Genomic DNA, 24301 nt, shown 5'->3' with positions numbered 1-24301 from the left:
TTTCTGAGAAGTTCCAGTGCTCCTCGGCCCGACCCCCGCCGCCCCCCTTCCCCTTCTAGCTGGAAAGTTGTGCGCCAGGCAGCGGGGGGGCGGAGAGAGGAACCCAGACTGGCCCCCCCTCCCGCTTCCTGCCCGGCGGCCTCCCATTGGCCAGAGGAAACCCCAGGAATGTGAGCGCCTCTTTAAAAGCTAGCGGCTCCTCCGCCTCGCCAGCCACTGCACTCGGGCCGGCAGTCGAGTGCCCACCCCGGCGAGCTCTCCCCGCGCAGCCTCCGATCCCTCGGCCTCCGGGCGTACCGCCCTGCCCGCGCTTCTCCAGCGCTCGGTCCCGTCGCTGCGCCTTCGTCGCCGGCCCCGGCCGCTGCACCCGTGTCCACACAGGTAAGGAGTCCCTGGGCGGCCGCCGAGGACCAGTGCTGCCCTGGCCATCCACCTGGAGCTCCCAGGCTTCAGCGCCTCAGGGACCCCGGATCTCATACTTTTCGCTTTCCCAATCCTGTCCCTCCCAGCCGCTGGGGGACTCTTCTCGTGGAAGGGCTCCAGAGCCATCCTCTCCAGCCCTGGGGTTCACAAACCAACTCGCCAGGACACCCCAAGATTTTCTTCTCCTCGTCTTCCCTAAACCTTTCTATCAGTCCTCTAGAAAAGAGTTTAGACTGCCCCCGTGCCCTCCCTGGGCCCCCAAACTGTATCTCCTGATGCTGCTGTTTACCCTCAACTTCTTAAGGAAAAGCACCCCACCCCCCGATTGTTGGTCTTGCCCCACAATCTCCTCCCCTCAACTCTCTAGTTTTCTTCCTGCTGCCTTCTCCAAAGTAAATACTGTTGCCCCTCATTCCCGCAAACGTGGAGCCAAAGGGGGATCCCCAGGGACCCGGCCCCAAGCCCAGCCAGGTTTTGCCCACCCGCCCTGCTTGGCTGCCTCTGACCCTGGGCTCTGTGCTTCTTGCTGCAGGCTCCCTGCTGGGCACAACCAGCTCCACCATGGGGCTGGCCTGGGGACTCAGTGTCCTGTTCCTGTGGCACGTGTGCGGCTCCAACCGCATTCCAGGTGAGTCTGTATAATACCTTTTGAGGGGGGAGGGAAGAGGAGGAGGTCCGGTTACCCCAGGTGTGCCTCCCTCCCATGCACTCCTCTCCCAGCTGCTTCTCCCGAGCCCTGACCGAACGTCGGGATGCGGGTCCCCTGTGACCCTGGTGTTTATTCAGCTCTTTCGGTGGCTGCCAGGAGCTTTCACCCTGTCCCTCTGCCCCACACCCCAGAGCTGAGCCCCACCCCAGGCCCAGCCCAGAGAGCTCACCGTGTGTCCTGCTCTTGTCTAATAGAGTCTGGGGGAGACAACAGCGTGTTTGACATCTTTGAACTCACGGGGGCTGCCCGCAAGGGTTCTGGGCGCCGACTGGTGAAGGGTCCTGACCCTTCCAGCCCAGCTTTCCGCATCGAGGATGCCAACCTGATCCCCCCTGTGCCTGACGACAAGTTCCAAGACCTAGTGGATGCTGTGCGGGCGGAGAAAGGTTTCCTCCTCCTGGCCTCCCTGAGGCAAATGAAGAAGACCCGGGGCACGCTGCTGGCCGTGGAGCGGAAAGACCACTCCGGCCAGGTCTTCAGCGTGGTCTCCAATGGCAAGGCGGGCACCCTGGACCTGAGCCTGACCGTGCAGGGGAAGCAGCATGTGGTGTCGGTGGAAGAAGCACTCCTGGCGACCAGCCAGTGGAAGAGCATCACCCTGTTTGTGCAGGAGGACAGGGCCCAGCTGTACATCGACTGTGAGAAGATGGAGAATGCTGAGCTGGACGTTCCCATCCAAAGCATCTTCACCAGGGACCTGGCCAGCATTGCCAGACTCCGCATCGCCAAAGGAGGTGTCAATGACAATTTCCAGGTGAGGCCTCTTCAATTCCTCGTCCATGGGGTCGACTGATAGGCAGCTGATCTGCCAGGAGGGCAATAACAGGAGAGGCAGGGGTTCTAGAACAGGAAATACTGCCTGTGCATTAAAGCAGCGGTTCTCACACTTTAGGGAGCATCAGACTCACCCGGAGGGCTTGTTACAATGCGTACTGCTGCACCCCACCCCCGGAGTTTCAGATTCAATAGGTCTGGGATGGGGCCTGATAATTTGCATTTCTAACCAGTTCCAGGGTGAGGTTGACGCTGGTGTTCTGGGGACCAGACTTTGAAAACCACTAAAGGAAACAAGAAATGGTTTTTCTGTAACAGCCTGTTCAAAACCTTAAATATTCCTTATGCTCTCCTCAAGGAAATAACTTATTTCAAATGTGTTCCACCAATTACAGTATTGCTTGAAGTGGATACTTTTATGAGCAGAATAAATACCACTTTGCTATTTGATTCCTCAGGGGGATGTAACCGGTCTCAAAGAAAAGATTAAAATAGTGGCTATTTGCTGCTGCAGCTTCTTCCATGCTTAAACGTCTAGATCTTTGTATCTGTGGCTTTGAAACTCCCACATTTAACTCTTTGACACTGGAGAGTGTCATTATATTCTCCAGTCTCAGTATCGGATTCCATTTCCTGTGTCTCCAAGTAGGCTGATAACTGAATTCTTTGTAAAACACTGAAGACTTGGCACAAGATACAGTTAAGATTTTTGAAGTTGTTTGGCAGTTCATGTTGGTGTGTTATTTTGACATGGTGATCTTAAAAGGGAGTTCTTTGAAACTTCTACAACATCAATTGTGTGCTTTTCCTAGCATAAACAGTCCCCCCCACCCACTGACCCCTGCCCCCCCACCAAGCATCTACAAATAATGTGTGTCCTCTGCCCACAGGGCGTGCTGCAGAATGTGAGATTTGTCTTTGGAACCACACCAGAAGACATCCTCAGGAACAAAGGCTGCTCCAGCTGTAAGTGTCCTTCTATTTTTAGGGCGTACGGGGAAACTGGGGCAATTCCACCCAAAACGAGTTGAGAAACGTATGCAATGGTGGTTGTGCATAAATTACCCCAGGTAACATAGTTAAGAGGTATATAAAGGTGACCTCCAACAGCACACACACGCATCCCATCCTCCTGCATCCCTCACCCAAAATGAAATGTCTTTTACGGCTAGGAACCCTGGGGACTGACAGGTGAGATCTTCAACTTGAAGATCCTCTATAACTTTCCCCATTGTGTTCCTCTGTTCCTTGGCAGCTACCAGTGTCCTTCTCACCCTTGACAACAATGTGGTGAACGGTTCCAGCCCTGCCATCCGCACCAACTACATTGGCCACAAGACAAAGGATCTGCAAGCCATCTGCGGCATCTCCTGTGACGAGCTATCCAGCATGGTCCTGGAGCTCAGGGGCCTGCGCACCATCGTGACCACGCTGCAGGACAGCATCCGCAAAGTGGTCAGTGGCCTCCGCCCCCCGCCCGCTAGCACGAGCCCTCGAACGTGTCCCGCCGATGATGCTGAGCGACTGAAAGTGAGGCTGGGCGCTAATGACCTTTCTCCCCCTTTTAGACTGAAGAGAACAAAGAGCTGGTCAATGAGCTGAGGAGGCCCCCGCTCTGCTACCACAACGGAGTCCAGTACAGGAATAACGAGGAGTGGACGGTGGACAGCTGCACTGAGTGTCGCTGCCAGGTAAGGGGCTCGGGAGACTGAAATACGAATACATGGTGCATCTGAAGCCACAGTCTCTGGGGAAAGGTCCAGATAGCCACACAGGCCCTTTTTTTTTTTTTTAAATTTATTTATTTATTTATGGCTGTGTTGGGTCTTCGTTCCTGTGCGAGGGCTTTCTCTAGTTGCGGCAAGTGGGGGCCACTCTTCATCGCGGTGCGCGGGCCTCTCACTATCGCGGCCTCTCCCGTTGCGGAGCACAGGCTCCAGACGCGCAGGCTCAGTAATTGTGGCTCACGGGCCCAGCTGCTCCGCGGCATGTGGGACCTTCCCAGACCAGGGCTCGAACCCGTGTCCCCTGCATTGGCAGGCAGATTCTCAAGCACTGCGCCACCAGGGAAGCCCCTCACACAGGCCCTTTTTATGTTCCATGGCCTGATAACCCAAGTGGTGTCTTTTTCTTAAGATGCAGTTATGACATCTATAAAATCTTTAAATGCCCAAGAGTTTTTCGAAGTCTTAATGATACCCCAGGCTAAGTATCTAAAAGAACATATCTACTTAAACATCTCAGTAACTTACCTGCTTTAGTTCAAGGGCTAAGTGTTGAATGTCAGGTTAAGTAAAACCTAGTTGAACTTTCTTCCCCCCCGACCCTAGTTCGTATTCAGCTATGACACGGAGACTCTTTTAATACAGTACTGATTGCTGTTCAAATCACTTAGCCCAACATGTGAGGACAGAACTGTCCACTTAGCTCAGATGGCACTGCCTGCAGTGTGTATGTCCTCCTGGATCCCCCCGCCCACCCTGCAATGCCAGGGGCAGGGGAGTGAAGGGGGTTTACCTGACTCATTGAGCAAAGTCAAGCTGAAATACAAATCACGGATTGCTGGATTTGGGAGTCAAATTTACTAAATTCCCATTCTTGTCCAATATAATATAAAGCCAGATCTATACATGAGAAAATAACGATGCTCATTGATCTTCTTTTCCCAATAAAGATATAATTTAAAACTTTTAAAGTCCTGGCTGAGTTTCATGAGTTTGATTTTTAGATGCAGAGTAATAGATCTGACCCATGACGTTCAGTGGTTCCCGCTGGAGAAACTCTTCACGCTGTCCTGTGCGTGAGAAAGTGACTAAGTGGCAACTAAGAAAGCTCTCTCCAAGGGGTGGAGTGACAAGTAACTAGCACCAGAACTGTCTCTACAGTACTGGTGGCTGCCAACATGACAGAGGCAGATCTTCTATTAAAATCATTCCACTAGAGCATTTACAGCCCTGACCACGTTTCAACCTGTAATGGAAATGTTTCACTATGTAAACTTCGGCTTGCAATATGCCTAGCAAACCATTTCTCCCTCACTCTTGCCCTGCAGAACTCAGTTACCATCTGCAAAAAAGTGTCCTGCCCAATCATGCCCTGCTCCAATGCCACAGTTCCTGATGGAGAATGCTGCCCGCGGTGTTGGCGTAAGTTCTTAAAACTGCATAATCATGCTTCAGCGACTGGATCAACTGTACATAGTGCTTGAACCCCACCCCCATCTCCATCAGATGTTTTTCATTCAGTTTCTTGCTGCGACATCTGGTTAACTGATGGCTTGTCTGCTGCAGAGAGCCAAAAGTGCCATTATGACTAAACTTGATTACCCCCCTGGATCATAGTACAGGCAATAATCTTGGTATAGCTTATTGTGAATGTTTCTATGCTTTGAGGAAAGAAGGGAGGAATCGGTAGCAGTGATAGCTCTAAGTTGACTGCTTTTAGAATTTGACCTTATGGCCTAGAGTCAAGAAAAATCTGCTCACCAGAGCAATGGATGTCTTTGGTGCGAGCATTGGACTTAATTGGGCCTGAAAGTTCTACCCATTTTGTATACAGACATAAGAGACCTAAGACAAAACAGCAATTTGAGTGTCAGGGCCATAAAAGAAATAGGGCACTGTATTGTTTCATGGTACCCAATCCCTGGCTTTTGTTGACAGTATGAATTAATCACTTTGCTGAGACAATATAGTAGGTACAAGTCATAAAAATGATTCATCACAACTAAGATAAATAAGACGAGAAAGTAGCACTCACCCTTCACACCCACACCTCCCACACCCCCTGCACCTACACACACTGATCACAACTCAGGATAACCAGTCCCCTCCAGAGATGTTAGTGATGCCAGCACTGTCATAATCATTTGTATATCACTTTCTGTTCAGCATTCACTTCAGGTGTGGGTTAAAGGGAACAAAGCCAGCTGGGGACTGGCGGAGCTCTAAACTTGAATCAGGGATTGCTAGGAAAGCTTCCAGCTGATGGCAAGAGAAAACAAGTTCTCTGTCTCGTGTCAGATACAGCTAGACGTGACTGTAGTCATTGTGCCTGGGCAGATGATAAACAAACTTCCTCTTGTGAAAATATGTGCAGAAAAGGTCCCAAATGCTAGGGTGAGAGAAGCAGCACACTGACTAACCTCATGACCGAGATGGAGCCACAGCCAACAGCGCCTCCGCTGCCTTCAAGTTCATCTGCCAAACACATGATCTCTGGCTCCCCTGAAAGGCAGAAGTGACTCCTATAAGTTGCCTAAAACTCAAGTATTTTTGGAAGCCTGGGACTGGAGCTGCCTACCAAAATATCTTAAGTCAGAAAAGGGAAACTCATTTGAAACGCAGACAGGAGGAGAGAGGGAGTGATGAATAGGAACACACGCTGGGAAAAGGCTCAGCTGTACCAGCCCAGGCAAAGCATGCAACCGCTCCGAGGCTGTGCACAGAACGACCTGGCATAAACCCCTTGGCCGCCAGCCTAACAACTACATTGCTTGTCACCCTCTAGCAAGGGAAGAAGAAAGTCCTGAGCAGAGCAGTCTAAAGAATAGCTTGTTTTAATGATTGCACGCTAAATGCGCCCATGTCCTCTGCAGCCAGCGACTCTGCGGACGATGGCTGGTCCCCATGGTCTGAGTGGACCTCTTGCTCTGTGACGTGTGGCAACGGAATCCAGCAGCGCGGCCGCTCCTGCGACAGCCTCAACAACAGATGCGAGGGCTCCTCCGTGCAGACACGGACCTGCCACATTCAGGAGTGTGACAAGAGATGTAAGTATTTTGGCCACTTAGGGATGTGGAGAACTGACCTGTCCTTGTCGTCACCAACAGCAGCTCCATAACACAGAGGTTAAGAGCACAGGTTCTAGCCTCTGGATCTAATCCCAAGTCTCCCCCTTATCTGTGCACCCTTGAGCACAACTTACCCTCTCTGAGGCTCTTTCCTCATCTGCAAATTGGGGGTAAGAATAGTTCTTCATAGGGCTAGTTTGAAGATTTTGTTTAGATAATGCATTTAAAGGCACTAGCACAGGGCTTGGCTCATGGGAAGCACCGTATAACCATCCGGTTTGTCCTTTAGTTAAACAGGATGGCGGCTGGAGCCACTGGTCCCCGTGGTCGTCTTGTTCCGTAACATGTGGAGACGGTGTGATCACAAGGATCCGGCTCTGCAACTCTCCCAGCCCCCAGATGAATGGGAAGCCATGTGAGGGCGAAGCTCGGGAGACCAAAGCCTGCCAGAAAGATGCCTGCCCCAGTAAGTGCATGCATCGCCTGGCAGCAGCTCTGCCCAGCTGGCTGCCTGGCATCTGCAGCTTCCAGCTCGGTGGGTCATGGACGGGGAAAGGTTCCTTCCTAGAGAAACAAATAGAAGCACAGTCCTGCACAGTGCAGCAGCTTCTTTTAATGGAAAACAGAAAGAACAATTTCAGACTCACCCTCTTCCGGAACATTCTTTCCATGTGTCAGGGTAGCATGAACAAACTCAGGAGAGTCTCCTGTGAAGGTAAGGCGTTTGAAAATAGGCCTTAACTTTGGCTTGTGGTTCATTTTCTTACAGTCAACGGAGGCTGGGGACCCTGGTCACCATGGGACATCTGTTCCGTCACCTGTGGAGGAGGGGTGCAGAAACGTAGCCGGCTTTGCAACAACCCCACACCCCAGTTTGGAGGCAAGGACTGCGTTGGTGATGTGACAGAAAACCAGATCTGCAACAAGCAGGACTGTCCCATTGGTAAGCCATGCAGCCCAGGACAAAACCACTGAATGCCATGGTCAGCATTCACAGGGGTTCAGCTTTGAATGGTCCTGATTTGATTACTCTAAAATGCCAGATGGACAGCATAATCTCAACAAGCTATCAGTTGTATGGACCCTACAATATTTTACACCCTGGTTTAAGTGTCCAGAATGGCAGTTACTGGGCAGCAGCTGAGACCCACCATTTGCCTGTCTCTCTTGTCTCAGATGGATGCCTGTCCAATCCCTGCTTTGCTGACGTCAAGTGTACCAGCTACCCTGATGGCAGCTGGAAGTGTGGTGCTTGTCCCCCGGGCTACAGCGGAAATGGCATCCGGTGCAAAGATGTTGATGAGGTGAGAAGCTGGGAGTTACCAGACCTAGGAAAGCAGCTCACCTGTCCTAGTCATTTCCTTTGGCAGTGTTCTCTAAACACGAAGCAAACTGCTGTTTCTTCCATAGTGCAAAGAAGTCCCTGATGCCTGCTTCAACCACAACGGAGAGCACAGGTGTGAGAACACAGACCCCGGCTACAACTGCCTGCCCTGCCCGCCACGCTTCACTGGCTCGCAGCCCTTTGGCCGGGGCGTGGAACATGCCACCACCAACAAACAGGTAGAGCAGAGGGGACTAGTAGACGGGAGTGAAGGAGGGGTGTCCTTGACCGAAAGAGCCACGAAAGGGGGGAACGTCATCTTATACCCTTCACAAAAAACAGGGAAGGGGGTGAGGGGAAAACCTAGCCCTTAGAAATGGGACTAGAAAATCCACTGTACCTCCAGCAAGGAAAACAGGTCCATCACATCTGACAATGCTGCTCTGGAACAAGTTGTGAGTGGATGGACTTCTAAGTGCCTAGGTGCTGAGCAATTTCAAGGAAAACGCACATAGAGCCATGTTAGCCTGTAACCTGGACATCCCCAGGGGAGGATGGGGAGGACCCACACTCTTCCCATGGAGCTCTGTCTGTTCAGAGACGATGGGGATCTGGGTTCTTGGTTCTGCGGTGTCTGGGGACTCTCGAAGGCTCTGCCTTAATGTCAGGATGTTGTACCCTCAGGTGTGCAAGCCCCGCAACCCCTGCACGGACGGCACACACGACTGCAACAAGAATGCCAAGTGCAACTACCTGAGCCACTACAGTGACCCCATGTACCGCTGCGAGTGCAAGCCCGGCTACGCCGGCAACGGCATCATCTGTGGGGAAGACACAGACCTGGACGGCTGGCCCAACGAGGACCTGGTGTGCGTGGCCAATGCAACTTACCACTGCAAAAAGGTAGCCCCCCCTTTCCTCGCCCACCTCCAGAAAGCCCTTATCAAGGGAACAGGCTGAGGAATTTTAAATGCTTAAAAGTCTGAAAATGAAACTGAAAGATTAAATCATCCAAAGGCAGAGCAGCCCTAATTCTTATTAATATTAAATCACTTGGTGCCAAGAACATGAATGGGGCAGCAGGCCCTATGGGCAGTTGTTTTCCACAGTCGATTATGTTGTCCAAAAAATATTCACTTCTCTACCAAGTACCAGCAGAGCATGGCTGTGTTCCCAGCATGTACAAAGTCTAGAGCGTTTATACAAATTATGTTATTTATACATATATATGTGTGTGTGTATATATATGTGTGTGTGTGTGTGTGTATATATATATATCCCCCAAGAAAAATTTTTTTTTGTCTTCCCATTAAAACTACATGCTGTCACAGAGCAGCATTCAGTTCTATCTACAGTGTTTGGGTGCGCTCTCTGGTGTATGAGCTGAGCAAAAGGCATGCAAACTGCAGCTGTAACGTGTCTTCTCTTTCCAGGATAATTGCCCCAACCTTCCCAACTCAGGGCAGGAAGACTATGACAAGGACGGAATCGGCGATGCCTGTGACGATGATGATGACAATGATAAAATTCCAGATGACAGGGTAAAAAACGTTTTCCACTCCTCTTTCAGCTTTTGTATTCAGCAACAGCCTGTAACACCTTAAGATTCAATGAAATTACTGATATCTAGGATCATCAGAAGTTATTTGTTGTGTTTCAGTAGTTTGAGGACATAGATCTTGCCAAGAGAATTTTTAAATGAGGGTTTTGTTTTTCATCACAACCTCCCGTCCCCCCAGCTGGAGCAAGAGGTTACAATATGTGAACAAATGACACTTTGCTCCCCAGATTGGTTTCAAATGTCTTCTCTAAGTCACATTAAGATTTTCTTTGAGCGCACTGAGAGCAGTGATGTTGAGTTTCTATTTATATCTCACTGACTCGTAACAAACAGGAATTCATTTTTCATTCATTATGTCCTGGCTTTTAACTTTTGCAGTGACCATTTTACAGAGGACTCAATTAGTATATCCACTAAATAGAAAACAATTGTTGCAGATTTTCACAGTTTTATAAATATTCTGCATGTGGTTTGAGGCTGGCTTCATGGACCATGTTGTAAAATGCTCCGCTTCTTCTCTTTGCAGGACAACTGCCCGTTCCATTACAACCCAGCCCAGTACGACTATGACAGAGACGACGTGGGAGACCGCTGTGACAACTGCCCCTACAACCACAACCCAGACCAGGCTGACACAGACAACAACGGGGAAGGAGACGCCTGCGCGGCAGACATTGATGGGGACGGTAAGGCGCTCCCTGACTCCAGCGGGCCCGAGTGTCTCTCACTTGGCTCTCAACCTTGAGCAGCCCTGGCTGTTAGTGTGCGATTTGGTTGAAACAGCTGAGGCTGGAGATTCCAGCTATCACCTGTCCCCTGTTCTCTGCAGGTATCCTCAATGAACGGGACAACTGCCAGTATGTCTACAATGTGGACCAGAGAGACACTGACATGGATGGGGTTGGAGATCAGTGTGACAACTGCCCCCTGGAACACAATCCAGATCAGGTCGGTGGATTCCTTTCAGAATCTTTCAGTAAAGTGTTAGAATATCCCTCTCTAGGCCTCTAAAAAATAGAGAAGTTAGATAGAGTTCAAACACTTCCATTACCATGGCTCTCAGTGCTCTCATAGTCAATTGTAATATTTTCATGTGAACAGTTTGCCTGACATGAGTTCCTCGCAGAGTCTCATAGGTCTTTAGGGTGACAGTCTTGTAATGTCAATCCTGTCTTCTACAAGAAGGTCCGCGTGACTTGCTCAGTGGGATCTACCATTGTTAAGATAAATCATACAAAGCAGAAATCTGTGACTGACGACTCTATGGGAATATTAATCATATTTGAAACTAAGAGATGGAAGAAAATATCCCTAAGCACAATACACAACCATTTTCATGGCTAATGATATAATCTGGCTGCAAGAAATTCAAACTAAAAATAATTCCCCAAAACTGGAGAAATCCCTGTTTCTTTGTCTTTCTTCAAGTGTTTGGCATTGCAAGCAGATAATTCTTCGTAGCACTGCTAGGGAGTGCTGCAAATAGACATCAGCCAGAACAAGTTCCTTTTCTTGTTTCTTTTCTTGTGTAATTGCTCATCATTATTTTCTAGCTGTGAAAGTTAAGGCATTGTTCTGAAAACATAGAAATCAGCTTTTGAAAAATGGGAATATTTCTAAAAGATTCAAGAAATGAGAAGTCCAGCTGAGCTCCTAATGTTTGTTCGTTTGAGCTCCTATAAAACAAAAAGCAATAGGATGAATCTCTTTGGGGCCATAATGGGAAAGCATGAATGATCTGGGATAGCTTTCCTGATCAAATGGCATTGAGGGTCATCTATTTTGAGTTTGGATCTTACTATAAATTAAACCTCAATGCCGTTTAACCTCCCTGGATGAGTTTTTGGTTCTTCAGATAATAATAAAGTTTATAACAATTAATGAATCATGTAAAAATCTTAATGGCAAAGAGCATAAATACTGGCAAGAAAAATGTCAACTTGTGTATAAATAATCCCTAGGCATCCCATATACACTGGATAATGTAAAAAAGTACTCTGAGAAATACAGTTTTGAAAAAATTTAGAATTCTGACTACCTGAGCCAACAGTTGACAACCATTATGGACTAGAGATATAAAACCAAATACCTAAAAAAGAAGAAAATAATTGGTCCCACCATATGGATTACCAAGTATGTATAAAAAGCAGTGCCATGTTGCCATGATTTAATGGCCTAGAGTAGACACTGACGTGTCAACAATTTCCTAATTGAAAACTTAAATGGAAAATAACAAATTGTACCCAAAGGATTTCATTTATCATTAAAATATAAGCAGTTAACATGGCATTCCATCCTTGGGGATTAGATAATGCTTTCTATTTAATTTTATTTAGACAGTTTTCTATTTAAACAAACAAACAAAAAAACAAATATCCCTATTAAAGCTGTCATATGAAAACAAGGGTCAAGAAGAAAAACATTTAAAATCTGTTAATATGCCTAGCTTTTGGCAGTGGCATATAGACTTCAAACCTCACTGGCCGAATCAAACACTGGAGAATCTTCCATAAGTTCTCTTTAGCATCAATGATTCATACTCCAGTTGACCCTCTGTTTCTGTCTCTTTCAGCTCGACTCTGACTCGGACCGCATTGGAGACACCTGTGACAACAATCAGGACATTGATGAAGATGGCCACCAGAACAACCTGGACAACTGTCCCTACGTGCCCAACGCCAACCAGGCCGACCATGACAAGGACGGCAAGGGCGATGCCTGCGACCATGACGATGACAATGACGGCATTCCTGATGACAGGGACAACTGCAGGCTCGTGCCCAATCCTGACCAGAAGGATTCTGATGGTGAGTCACTGGAGCCACTTTTAAAGAGAGTCACTGAAACCCTGGCTGTCTGGATTCAGGAAATAAAAACAAAGCTGAATGCATTTAAGGCTGAAGAGACCAAATGTCAGCTTTGACAAGACAGTGAATTTCTGGCACCGGTCACGGTTATTTCAGAATTTCACTGAACTCTTGCCTTTTTGGCCTCAGGTGATGGTCGAGGTGATGCTTGCAAAGATGATTTTGACCAGGACAACGTGCCAGACATCGATGACATCTGTCCCGAAAACGTTGATATCAGTGAGACCGATTTCCGCCGATTCCAGATGATTCCTCTGGATCCCAAAGGGACATCCCAAAATGACCCTAACTGGGTTGTACGCCATCAGGGTAAAGAACTCGTCCAGACTGTCAACTGTGATCCTGGACTTGCTGTAGGTGAGTAGTGAGTTCTTCTAACGAAAGGCCAATGCATAGAGGGGAAAGAAGCAAATGTAAAAGCTGGCAGTTGTGTGTGTCCCCATGGGTGCTAAAAACGCCTAGGAATGTAACAGAGAACCTCCTGAAGGCTGCAGGTTTTAACCTGGGTCTGACCTCCTCTTGCAGGTTATGATGAGTTTAACGCTGTGGACTTCAGTGGCACCTTCTTCATCAACACCGAGAGGGACGATGACTATGCCGGATTTGTCTTTGGCTATCAGTCCAGCAGCCGCTTCTATGTTGTCATGTGGAAGCAAGTCACCCAGTCCTACTGGGACACCAACCCCACAAGGGCTCAGGGATACTCCGGACTTTCTGTGAAGGTCGTGAACTCCACCACGGGGCCTGGCGAGCACCTGCGGAATGCCCTGTGGCACACAGGAAACACCCCCGGCCAGGTGAGAACAACACCCTGCAGAAGGGGGAGAGGCGCTAGACCAGCACAAGGGACGCTGTGCCTTGGCCAAGCCTCCCAACAGGGAATCTTAGATATCACGTTCCCCGCGTCTCCAACTGCAGCGTTAAGTTCTGCTTTGAAAAAACATCCTAGGGTCTGAGAGGGGAGCCCACTTCAAATCCAAAGGCAGTTTTAGCCTCTTCAAACAAACAAATAAAAATTTCTCTTCTCTCTGCTTTATATGTACATTCAAGGCTACACATCTAATGAAAAAGGCCTTCGGAAAAAAATCCTACATTGCAGCCCTCTAATTTAGGTCAACTCTGTACCTTTCAAGCACCGTTTCTCATGGAATGAAATAGAAATCTCATAATGAGGCTGTTGCAACCTTTTCGTTTCCTTTTCCTCCAGGTACGCACGCTGTGGCATGACCCTCGTCACATAGGCTGGAAAGATTTCACCGCCTACAGATGGCGTCTGAGCCACAGGCCAAAGACGGGTTTCATTAGGTAAGATTGCTCTGATTAAATTTCACTTAAGTCACACTGACGGGCGAGGAGGAGAGGACCAAAAAGCAAGGGTGTCACTAATGCGACTTCCTTTTTCCTGCAGAGTGGTGATGTATGAAGGGAAGAAAATCATGGCCGACTCAGGACCCATCTACGACAAAACCTATGCTGGCGGTAGGCTAGGGTTGTTCGTCTTCTCTCAAGAAATGGTGTTCTTCTCTGACCTGAAATATGAATGCAGAGGTAGGAGCAAAATGACAGTGAATATACAGTTGACATCCCTAGTTCAGACCAATACCAAGAATGCCAATCATGGGAGAGGCTGATTTAAAGGCTATTTTAGAGAAAGGGTTATTTATATTTTGCTGTTGAAGGCATATGATAAAAAATGAAATAGTGCCTATGAACTGCGGCTTATGAAGTCCTGAGTCCTTGTGAACCATTTTAATTTAGCAATCTCTGTCCTCTTCATAGCCAGTGCAAAATAAACTGCAGACAAGCTCCTGTACAGTTCAGACCCCAGCAATAATCCCTAAAAATTTTTTAAATTTTACATTTCCATGTCTTGCACACCACTTAGTTTTATTCATGCCATTATGGCCCAGGTTGTCTTTCAGAACCTTTCCCTCTTGGAAAGGAAGGGAAAGGAGTATTGCCTTCATATTGGCATGTTAAATTAATTTTCACTACTAACCTTTGCTCTCTTTTTCTCCATTCTTTTTCATTTAGTGATTACTTATAAGCTCTCACTGAGTCTAGCATTGGGTCTCCTAAAAAACAGGTGCTTAATAAAAGTTTACTGGGCCAAGGCTTGGAGCCAACAAGATGAAGCACAGTAAAAAAATATGGTTGCTGTTACTTAATATTTAAATTATGGTGTAATCTTTGAGTCTGAAGTTTTAAAATAAAACTCCCTAGAGTTTTAACACTGAAAGACTTAGAAAGCACAGCATAAATTCTAGAAGGTTATGCAGTGTCAATCTCCTAGCAACCATGTTCCAACACACTAACGTGTAATTTTATAAGCTGACAATCTTAAAATATGCTTTTGACATTATAAAAGTAGAGCTATGCCTAGGTTGTTAATGTATTAAGGGATATTAAGATGACAATGCCTTGATGAATTAGTTTGTTTATGTATTTACGTGTTTGTCTATTTATTTAACAGATTCCTAATCATCAAACTGTTGATGAAAAGACTGATCATAACCATTGCTGGTATTGCACCTTCTGGAACCATGGGCTTAAGAAAACCCCCAGGATCACTCCTCCCTGCCTGCCTTTGCTCTCTGCTTGCATCAGTGTGGACTCTTAGAGCATGTGACTTGCCTCAAGAAAATGCAGTTTTCCAGATCAGACTCAGCATTCAGCCTCTGAATGAGAAGAATCTTCCAAGGATATAAACAATGACTTTGGTTGGCTTTTGAAAAAGCAAAAGCATCCACTTGCTTCGGTTGGAAGGTGCCTGTCCCACTCTGCTTTTGTCAGGGCAGAGGGCGATTGTGAGGCCAACTCTGAGCAGTGGACTCCAAAGCGTTTTCAGGCGTGTGAGAGAAGGGAGGACTCGCTAGAATTGACAAACAAAACCAGCCCTGACCTACTCCCTCGGGAATTGGGGGGGGGGGGGAGGCGGGGGGCGGGGCCGAAGCCCTAAGGGGAGGGCGCATACCCAAGAGACGATTGTATGAAGAAAACATGGAGGGACTGTTACATTTTCGGTACTAAATCATTTTCAGGGGAAAGACTGTTGATGGATTTCATGATGCTGACCCATGTTAGCTGATTGACCCACGTAAATAGGCACTTAAATAGAAGCAGGGAAGGAAGGAAAAGACTGGCTTGTGGACTTCCTCCCGGATTTCCACCCCTTACACATCACCTGTAGCAACCAGAACAGGGAGTCAGAACTAAAGCAGCACAAGGCAGTGCTGGCTGCCACTGCCTGGTTATATTGAAACTGTCAGTTGTATTCCAGACGTAGCTTGTGCAGATGTAGCAGGGAAATAAGAAAACCTACCATCTCAGTGAGCACTGGGCTACCTCCCAAGGGAAAGGTAGCCGTGCTTGTATTTTTATGGTTAGAAAGGCACAAAATTATCAACTAAGACATTCCTTTTCTCTCTTTTTTCCTGAATATCATGGAGTTTTCCAATTTTCTCTTTTGGACTGTTCGGTTTGGTGGTTTTTTTTGTTTTTGTTTTTTTAACAAACATTTTACAATGTAAAATATTTATTTTTTACTTATTCTGGAGGATCTGTCCGAAAGACTATTCATGGAACAGGAAGAAGCATAAGCATATCATCTTTGCTACAAGTCTTCATGACTGTAAGATTGTAAATACAGATTATTTATTAACTCTGTTCTACCTGGAATCTAGGTTTCATATGGAAAGTGTTTGAGAGCTGGTAGTTGAGATTGATCAGCAAAACTTTCATAGGAATGGCACAAGGAAATCAGCCCAGCAAGCTGCTCTTCATTTTGTGCTTAGACTGAATGATTTGGGATTCTTCTTTTTTCCTTTATTTTTTCAAGTGGAATTATTTGGTTGTCCATTTGCAAGTGTTTTTAGTTTGCAAAGAAAGCCAGGAGGGCTTTAATACTGTTTTGCTCCATCCCTTGTGCCTATTTCCAGGGAGATGAAAAGCATCTACATTTATTATTTTTGCCTTTTTCCAAAAGAAAAAAATGACAAAGGTGAAACTTGTATACAAATATTACCTCATTTGTTGTGTGACTGAGTAAAGAACTTTTGGATCAAGCAGAAAAGAGTTTAAGTGTCTAACAAACTTAAAGCTACTGTAGTACCTAAAAAAAAAAAAAGTCAATGTTGTACATAGTATAAAAATTCTTCGCAGAAAAGTATTCCCAAGAAGGAAATAGCATTGAAATGTTAAATACATTTTCTGAAAGTTGTGTTTTTCTATCATCTTGTATACCATTGCTTTATTTTTATAAATTATTTTCTCATTGCCATTGGAATAGGTATCTCAGATTGTGTAGATATGCTATTTAAATAATTTATCAGGAAATACTGCCTGTAGAGTTAGTATTTCTATTTTTATAAAATGTTTGCACACTGAATTGAAGAATTGTTCGTTTTTCTTTTCGTTTTGTTGATTTGTTTTTTGCTTGTTACCCTCCTCCCTGTTTTTACTATTTGCCAATACTTTTCTAGGAATGTGCTTTTTTTGTACACATTTTTATCCATTTTACATTCTAAAGCAGTGTAAGTTGTATATTACTGTTTCTTATGTACAAGGAACAACAATAAATCATATGGAAATTTATATTTATACTTACGGTATCCATGTTTATTTGTTTTCTGGCTTTATGTTATGAGGTATGGGTAAATTCCATCCTCAAACCAATAGAGTGTATACAAAAAGAAATCACAGTAAGTAACAGGAACATTCATATTTCCTATACGATTTAGGAAGACTGAGTTGCTTAGATGACATATTTGCTGGATTTGTGGGATAGAAGAACAAAACAACAAATTAACCTGTCATATTAAAAACACAGCAATGAGAAATGTCCCCCCCAAGATGTGGGACCCAAAAGGATACAAGTTCATATTTTACCAATGTCACTAAATGTCATTTATTGAATCCTTTTCAAAGTCCAGTTCTGTTTCTAAAAACAATGAAAAAGGAAAACAGAAGTGAAGCACATAGAATTCACAGCTACATCTTCTGAGCCATGAATGAGGGCACTGGGTGGGCAACGCCACTGCACGTTGTGGAGAAGCTTTAGAAACGTTAATGGAGGAAGAACTGTCCTCGAAAAGTTGGGTCAAACTCTACAGGTAACACTTTTTGGAGAACGACTTTGACTTTGGTCAAAAACAGATGACTACAGAGACAGGTCGAATTTCGAAGAAATCCTAAAAATATATATACATATAAAAAATCAAATTATTTTGTGAAGAGAAGCCCAATGCCTTACAATAAGCAGAACTTGAGTTTCAGGTGGGCTAACCATGAATGTAGAATACTGGCCAATTTTTAGTTTTAATAAGAACAGGTAGAATAAAAAAATTTATGAGTAGGATAAAGGTCTCGCTTTGAGATCCATTAAAACAAAAAGGACTGTCTGAGTGAGATAGACTCTTTTTCCCTTGTTGATCTTTCTCTCTCATTCTAGAAACATCTATGTAGGGTAGCATAGTCATATATAAGTATAAATTGCCAAATCATTTTATGGTATCCAGGTGAAGAGTCAGGAACTAGAAGGTGTTGGTAATGGTTATAAAATTTGGAAAACTGATTTGAAAGAAATAATCCTTTGAAACATGACATCATCCACTCTCAGAGCAGCTCAACGTGTGAAGTCTTGGGAGAGAATTCTAATTCACTTTTAAGTAACAGAACAAAAGTAACTCAAAATAGCAAGATGGGACAGAAAAAAAGTGTCTGGGAACAGGAGGTTTTTCCCAGGCATGCTGCATATTCACTCCAAGACTGACCTTCATATCAGGTTGTACTAAAATACAGGATTTGTTAAAAATTAAAATTATGCCATCAGGGTATAGCTTTTTCCTTCTATGTTATTGTCATGCGTTTCAAAGAGTTGGATAGAATGGCAATAAACTTTAGGTCCTCTGGGAATTTACAATAAAGGTGATGCCAGGAATTTTCTTGAGGAGTCATAAGTAGAAAAACCACAAATTTTAAGATCCTAAATTCATTCCTGAAATGAATTAGCTCTTGCTCTTTTATATCTTTTCTTCTCTATCTTGTTCTGGGGCCAACACTCAGGTCTAAAAGGAACCTTAAAATAAAAACTTATTTTTTAATAACATTTTCTTTCCCTAACAGGGCAACCTTTTTTTTTTTTTTTTTTTTATCTGGAGCCTTCATGTTGAATATATTATACAAATTCAGCTTGCAAGTTCTTATTAGAGGTACCTTCAGTTGACATGCTATGGAATGGTGTCACCTCTTTCAATGGTAACATTCACTACTTAAGATCATTCTGTTTTCCTTTCCTTCTCTTAAACTCTTGTAACATAAAGGTTCACTCTGCCCCAAATACCATTCGCAGGAACAGTTTAGAAAGGCATAAGCTCTCTCTCCAACATCTATCTCCCTCTCCCCTTCTCTCCCTCTTTCCCGCTCTCCCTCTCTCCCTCCCTCTCCCTCTCTCTTTCTCTCTCTCACACACATACACATACAGGTCAAACACCAGAAGCACATGGGTTTAGAAAGCCCCACTCCTCTGAAAGGCTTATGGGCAAAAATGGCTCCTCTCTATCACCACTGCAAATTCCCATCCATATCACCTCTCTCCTCTGATTGTTCTGACCCAAACCCTACAACACACACGTCACTCCTATGAGAGTCCAAAATCATGACTTTTAACCTCTGCTGGCACCCCACAGCAAAACTCTTAGCATCAAGACAAATTACACTGTAGCACATTAACACCATCAAGAACCACTGCTGTTTTAATATAAACTGAAAAAGAAGGCTAGAAAAAGAAATTGCCTATCAATTCTTCTGAAAACAGTAGCTATAGAAGTCTTCACTTTAAAAAGTCAAGCAAATTTGACGTAAGCAATCACTAATATTATCCAATATCAGTAGATGAAAACATTCGAGCAAAAAATAATAATGCTACATATACATTATTCCAAATTTCGTTAAATGCTGCACAATAGCTCTTTTTTTTTTTTTTAGAATCAGAAATAAATTGGACTTCTAGTTCTAATGCCAATTCATCATATGGAGTGTTGACATAAAATGTTCTCATGAATCCAGGCTACTCACTTGTAACTAACAAACCCTCTCTCTTCAAATAGTACCACAGGTTATTTTTTTTTAAGTAGCTGATCTTTATTTGCTGCATTGTAAAAGGCAAACTCTGAAAGAAAATAACTTAATATATGTAATAATTCAGTCAAACTTCTGCTTATGAAAAGTACCATTACTAATAAGATAGCAAGGATAGCCTAACATTGCTTTGTTGAGAAAATTCGTTTCTCTCCACGGCAAGTTGTACTTACTTAACAGGCATTAGAGAGGAGGAAAGAAGGGAAAGCAGGGCAAAACTACAATTCATGGTGATCAAATCTGTCTAAATCACAATAAAGTGGCAACGTATAAAATCAAATACGAAACAATCATAGCATTTCAACTAGTTTTAACGTAGCACACATACATAAAATGTTGGTTTCTATAACGCATCCCTGATGTTGCAAATTTAGCAATAAAAAATTTTCCCAGGAATTTCAATGAAGAAAAAACACTGAACAATTATACCACGAGTCTCAAAAATATCAAGGAAATGTGATCCAGAAAGAGAGAATCCAAACATTAAAATCATCATTTGAGGAATGGTCTCTATAACGCATTCATTGAATTCAAAGAATTTGGAAAAAATGTGATTTAACTTAATTTACCAGCTTTCTTAAAAGCACACCCCAGCAAGTCTTTGCTTAAGATTCTTTACATTCTTCTGTTACATCTTCAGTCTCCTGTTCATCTGCACATTAAAAACAATAACCAAATATGTCAGAAATCTGTGCATAATTAAGAAAAACCATCAGCCTATAAAACATTAAATCTTTTTACACATGAGACAATAATCACATTCTCATTTAATATTGGACAGCTCACCACAAGCTGCATACAAAATTTACAAGAAAAAGTGAGAGATAAGGTGCCTGCCTTCATTGAGCTTATAGCTGAGGGAGAGTTTTTTGGGTTTTGAGAGCTAAAATGGTTATGGATTTGGAGACAGGCATAAATTTTGTTTTCTTTGTACTAAGTTTCTGGGAAGCAGGGTGAAACCAAAAGTAAATGTAAATATTACAGTTAGGGTAGATAAAAACTAATCACCTTTCATTTCTTTAAAGTGAGAAACAAATTGTGACTCTAACAGAAATGGAATGGAAATATTCTTCTTAGTGAGAATGTTATCAGAAAAGGCAGAACTGACAACAGCACCAAATAAAAGAAGACAATAAAATAGAATCAGGAGAAACTGGAGCCCTCACACACTGCTGGTGGGAATGTGAATGGTGCAGCTGCTTGGGAAAAGTCTGGCAGTTTCTCAAAAGGTAACCAGAGACCCAGCAATTCTACTCCTAGGTATATGCCCAAGAGAAATGAAAACATACATTCGCCTAAAAATGTGCGCACCAAGATACATATAACAGCCAAAAAGTAGGAACAACTCATATGTCCATCTACTGATGAATGGATAAAGAAAATGTGGTAAACCCACACAAAAGAATATTATTCAACAATAAAAGAGTAAAGTACTGATACATGCTACAACATGGATGAACCTTGAAAACATTATACTAAGTAAGAAGCCAAACACAAAAGGCCACATATTGTATGAGTCCATTTATATGAAGTGTCCAGACTAGGCAAATTCATAGAGTCATAAAGTAGATTAGTGATCACCTAGGGCTGGGGGGTTGGGAGAAAATGGGGAGTGACTGCAAGTGTTTTTCTCTGGGGTAAGGAAAATGATGTAAAATTGATAGTGGTGATGGATGCACAATTCTGTGAATATACTAAAACCCACTGAATTGTATGGTATTGTTGAACGGTGGTCCCAAAAAGGTTATGTCCACATCCTAATCCCTGGTACCTATGAAACTTATCTTACTTGGGAAAAGGGTCTTTGCAGACATAATTAATTAAGGATCTTGTGATAAGATCATCCTGGATTATCCAGGTGGGCCCTATATTCATTAACAAATGTCCTTTTAAGAGAAAAGCAGAGGGAAATTTGAGACACACGCAGAGAGAGAAGGCAATGTGAAGACAGAGTCAGAGACTGGAGGGATGTGGTCACAAAGCAACGAAGCCAAAGAATGTCCACAGCCTGAGAAAGTGGAAGAAGCAAGGAAGCAACCTTCCCTAGAGCCTCCAAGCAGAGTGTGGCCTTGCTGACACCTTGATTTCAGACGTCAGGCCTCCACAACTAAGAGATGATAAATTTCTGTTGTGATCATTTGTTGCGGCAACCACAGGAAACGAACACAGGTATTTAAAATAGATGTCAATAAAGCTATAATTTTAAAAATCAACCTAATAATTAAGAGTAAATGATTTGGAGTTTCAGAGAGTAAAGTGAGAAATGTAGTGATAGTGTCAATGCGTGGAGAGGAAACAGTAAACAGGATGTAGAGGAAGGTGGGATGGATGAGAAGTGCACCTCAGTAGCCCACACATGCGATGAGTGATGATAAGACCACAGCCCCACGCCTTCATAAGTGCTAGTCCTTCTATCTGGAGTGTTTTCCCTCTTCCCCACCCAGTAAATGACCACTCATCCTTGGAGGCTCAATTCAAATGCCACCTCCCCATCTCTCCAGTGTTCATCATTCCCTCTAGTGTTGTCAAATACTTTGTCAGGAAGCTCTTATATTCTACTTGTCCCAGTATGCTGCGATTATCTGCTTAAGTTCCTGCCTTCATCAATAGCCTATGAAATAATTCAGAGCAGTGATCATGTCCTACTCACCTGATAACCTAGGAACAGCATCCTTAATGAATGAATACGATGGAGCCCTGGAGCAGTGGTTTTAATCACAGCTACACAACAGAATCACCCAGACCCCATCCTCAGAACTGACTTTAAAAAATACAGATGCCCAGAGCCAACCCCTAGAAATCAATTTAATTCTGGAATGAAACCGAGGCATTAACCTGTTTTTAAATCTCACCAGATGAATCTAATGTGCAGTCAGAGGTAAGAAGCATGGTGTAAGGAATGGACTCAGTAAAGCTTAACATGCCAGGCGGACCTGAGGCAGATGCCAAGGAGAGAGGTCTGAAAATCAAAAGTACACAAAGCACAGATGATCCCATACTGGCTAAGTGTGTCTCCAAATAAAATACTAACCATGAAAGAGTAGAGAACTTAAGCTAGGACATGCTTGCTCTCAGTGCCTAAGAGGAAGGTTACCCACAAGAAGGACAACAGGGATGGTTGGGGAGATAAGACAATCTAGAAAAGGTAGTTACCTTCATTAAAATGAAATTCAAGAAGATAAAGCAGGGATTGAGCAGATGGGAAAGGAGATACTTTCTGACATTATTTTCACCACCACCACATATGCTGGTATTTTTTATAATCCTAAAATAGAGTGACTAGCAAACCATCTAATTCAGATCTTCTCACACTTTACTGTGCATACAAATCACCTGCTGGGGGCATCCTGTTAACATGCAGACTCTGATACAGTAGGTCTGGGACTCTGCAGCTCTAACAAGCTCCCAGGTGATGCCAATACCACTGGTCCATAGATCCAGTCTACAGTAATGATCTTCAGTAACTTTTTCATTTTTTCATTTAACTCAATTTGAATGAAGCAATGAAATCAGAAGTTCCCAATACCTGATAAAGTGATAAGTTCATTACAGTTAAACATCAAAACTCTCCAACATGCCATTGTTCATTTTATACTACTAAACAAAACAGTTAGAGAAAGTAATATTTTATAGTAGAGAAAATAATCAGGGGCAAATATTTATATGAAAAGTCTACCTGAAGAAGAACTGAATTAAAGAAAATTAGATGAAAGTAACTTGAAAAGATAAATTTATCAGATATAAATTTACTATATACTAAGGTCTTATATAAAACAGGAATTAGCCCTGGGAATTTCTAACATGGCAGCTCTGATATTTTGATCAAAGAAACTTTGGAGGGTTGATTAAGTTACTAAGAGCATCTGAGAAGCAATCAGTAGCCCTGGAAAAGTAATTTAACAAATAATAACTAGGAGGCCTGAAGGCACACACTGAGAGAAAGAGAACTCCATCAAAGCAATGATGAGTTAAACATTTCCCTGAGAACAAGACAAAATATTTTTTAGTGGAAAAGAAAAAAGTCAGCTAGTAGTAGTAGTATTTTCAGAATCTCACGGCTCCACTGCAAACCAGTAAGACTATATGAAACTTTGACTAATGAAAACTTTCTCAAAACAATCTAGTTCCCTTCAAACTGTTCAGGTGGTATGAGTAATGATACACACTAACACACACCTCCTTCAAACTGCAACATCTTCCCAAAAGTCAGTCCACCTGCAGCCATGCTTCACTGAGCAAGTTACGATCAGATCCTTTGATGGGCAGAATTTCAACATGAAATATATTTAGATTGTAAAGTTGTCACTGTTTAGAACTGGTTCCATCTGAGGACCCCAACAGGATAACATAATTAGCTTTCTTACATCTAAATGGAATGCCATATTTCTCAAATATGCACAGCAAAATCTTGTGGCTTGCATTCATTTGACAGACTGAACACTCCATATCAGGTACTCTGATTTCGGTAAGTCTGGCTAGGGCCCTGGACATAGGTATAAAACAGACAAACCAAAAATTTCCCAGATGATCTCTACCTTCACCCTGGTTAGGAATAATGCTCTGGTGGTTTGTATCAGTGCTTCTGAAACTTCACTGTAAGTACCACAGGGGGATCTTATTAAAGTGCAAGGGGCCTTAGGCCCTGCATTTCTAACGAGCCCCCAGTGATTGGACAACACTCTAAGCAGCGAAGGCTTATAACATGGGATGGAAA

At 43.9% G+C, this 24301-nt stretch overlaps 2 protein-coding genes across 2 annotated transcripts in view; one reads left to right on the top strand and one right to left on the bottom strand.

Annotated features, from left to right (window-relative positions):
• The first annotated feature begins 203 nt into the window (after window positions 1-203).
• Window positions 204-16982, top strand: THBS1 (thrombospondin 1). The gene is made up of 22 exons (XM_061180529.1): window positions 204-381; window positions 956-1051; window positions 1327-1886; window positions 2797-2872; window positions 3162-3361; window positions 3475-3597; window positions 4959-5052; window positions 6504-6677; window positions 6988-7164; window positions 7468-7641; window positions 7875-8002; window positions 8109-8261; window positions 8707-8925; window positions 9456-9563; window positions 10110-10269; window positions 10413-10531; window positions 12156-12390; window positions 12580-12807; window positions 12976-13247; window positions 13658-13755; window positions 13859-13998; window positions 14924-16982. The coding sequence occupies exons 2-22, from the start codon at window positions 985-987 to the stop codon at window positions 14929-14931; spliced, it is 3513 nt and encodes a 1170-aa protein (XP_061036512.1). The 5' UTR covers window positions 204-381; window positions 956-984; the 3' UTR covers window positions 14932-16982.
• Window positions 16983-20154: 3172 nt separating this feature from the next.
• FSIP1 (fibrous sheath interacting protein 1) overlaps window positions 20155-24301 on the bottom strand; it is a 205845-nt gene continuing 201698 nt past the window's right edge. The window contains exon 12 of the mRNA XM_061182261.1: window positions 20155-20239. Coding sequence (XP_061038244.1) covers window positions 20193-20239 — 47 coding nt within the window. The 3' untranslated portion in view covers window positions 20155-20192. The remainder of the gene's footprint in view (window positions 20240-24301) is intronic.

The sequence above is a fragment of the Eubalaena glacialis genome, chromosome 2, assembly GCF_028564815.1.
Source record: "Eubalaena glacialis isolate mEubGla1 chromosome 2, mEubGla1.1.hap2.+ XY, whole genome shotgun sequence".
Taxonomy (NCBI): Eukaryota; Metazoa; Chordata; class Mammalia; order Artiodactyla; family Balaenidae; genus Eubalaena; species Eubalaena glacialis.
Note: the sequence above shows the minus strand (reverse complement) of the source record. Positions and strands in the feature narration are given on the sequence as shown.

What these genes read in the sequence shown, in the direction of transcription:
- THBS1 (XM_061180529.1), top strand. Translation starts at nt 985, where the DNA reads ATGGGGCTGGCCTGGGGACTCAGTGTCCTGTTCCTGTGGCACGTGTGC. An exon ending in GAACAAAGGCTGCTCCAGCT is followed by an intron (nt 2,873 to 3,161) that starts GTAAGTGTCCTT and finishes GTTCCTTGGCAG; the next exon opens with CTACCAGTGTCCTTCTCACC. An exon ending in CCAAAGACGGGTTTCATTAG is followed by an intron (nt 13,756 to 13,858) that starts GTAAGATTGCTC and finishes TTTTTCCTGCAG; the next exon opens with AGTGGTGATGTATGAAGGGA.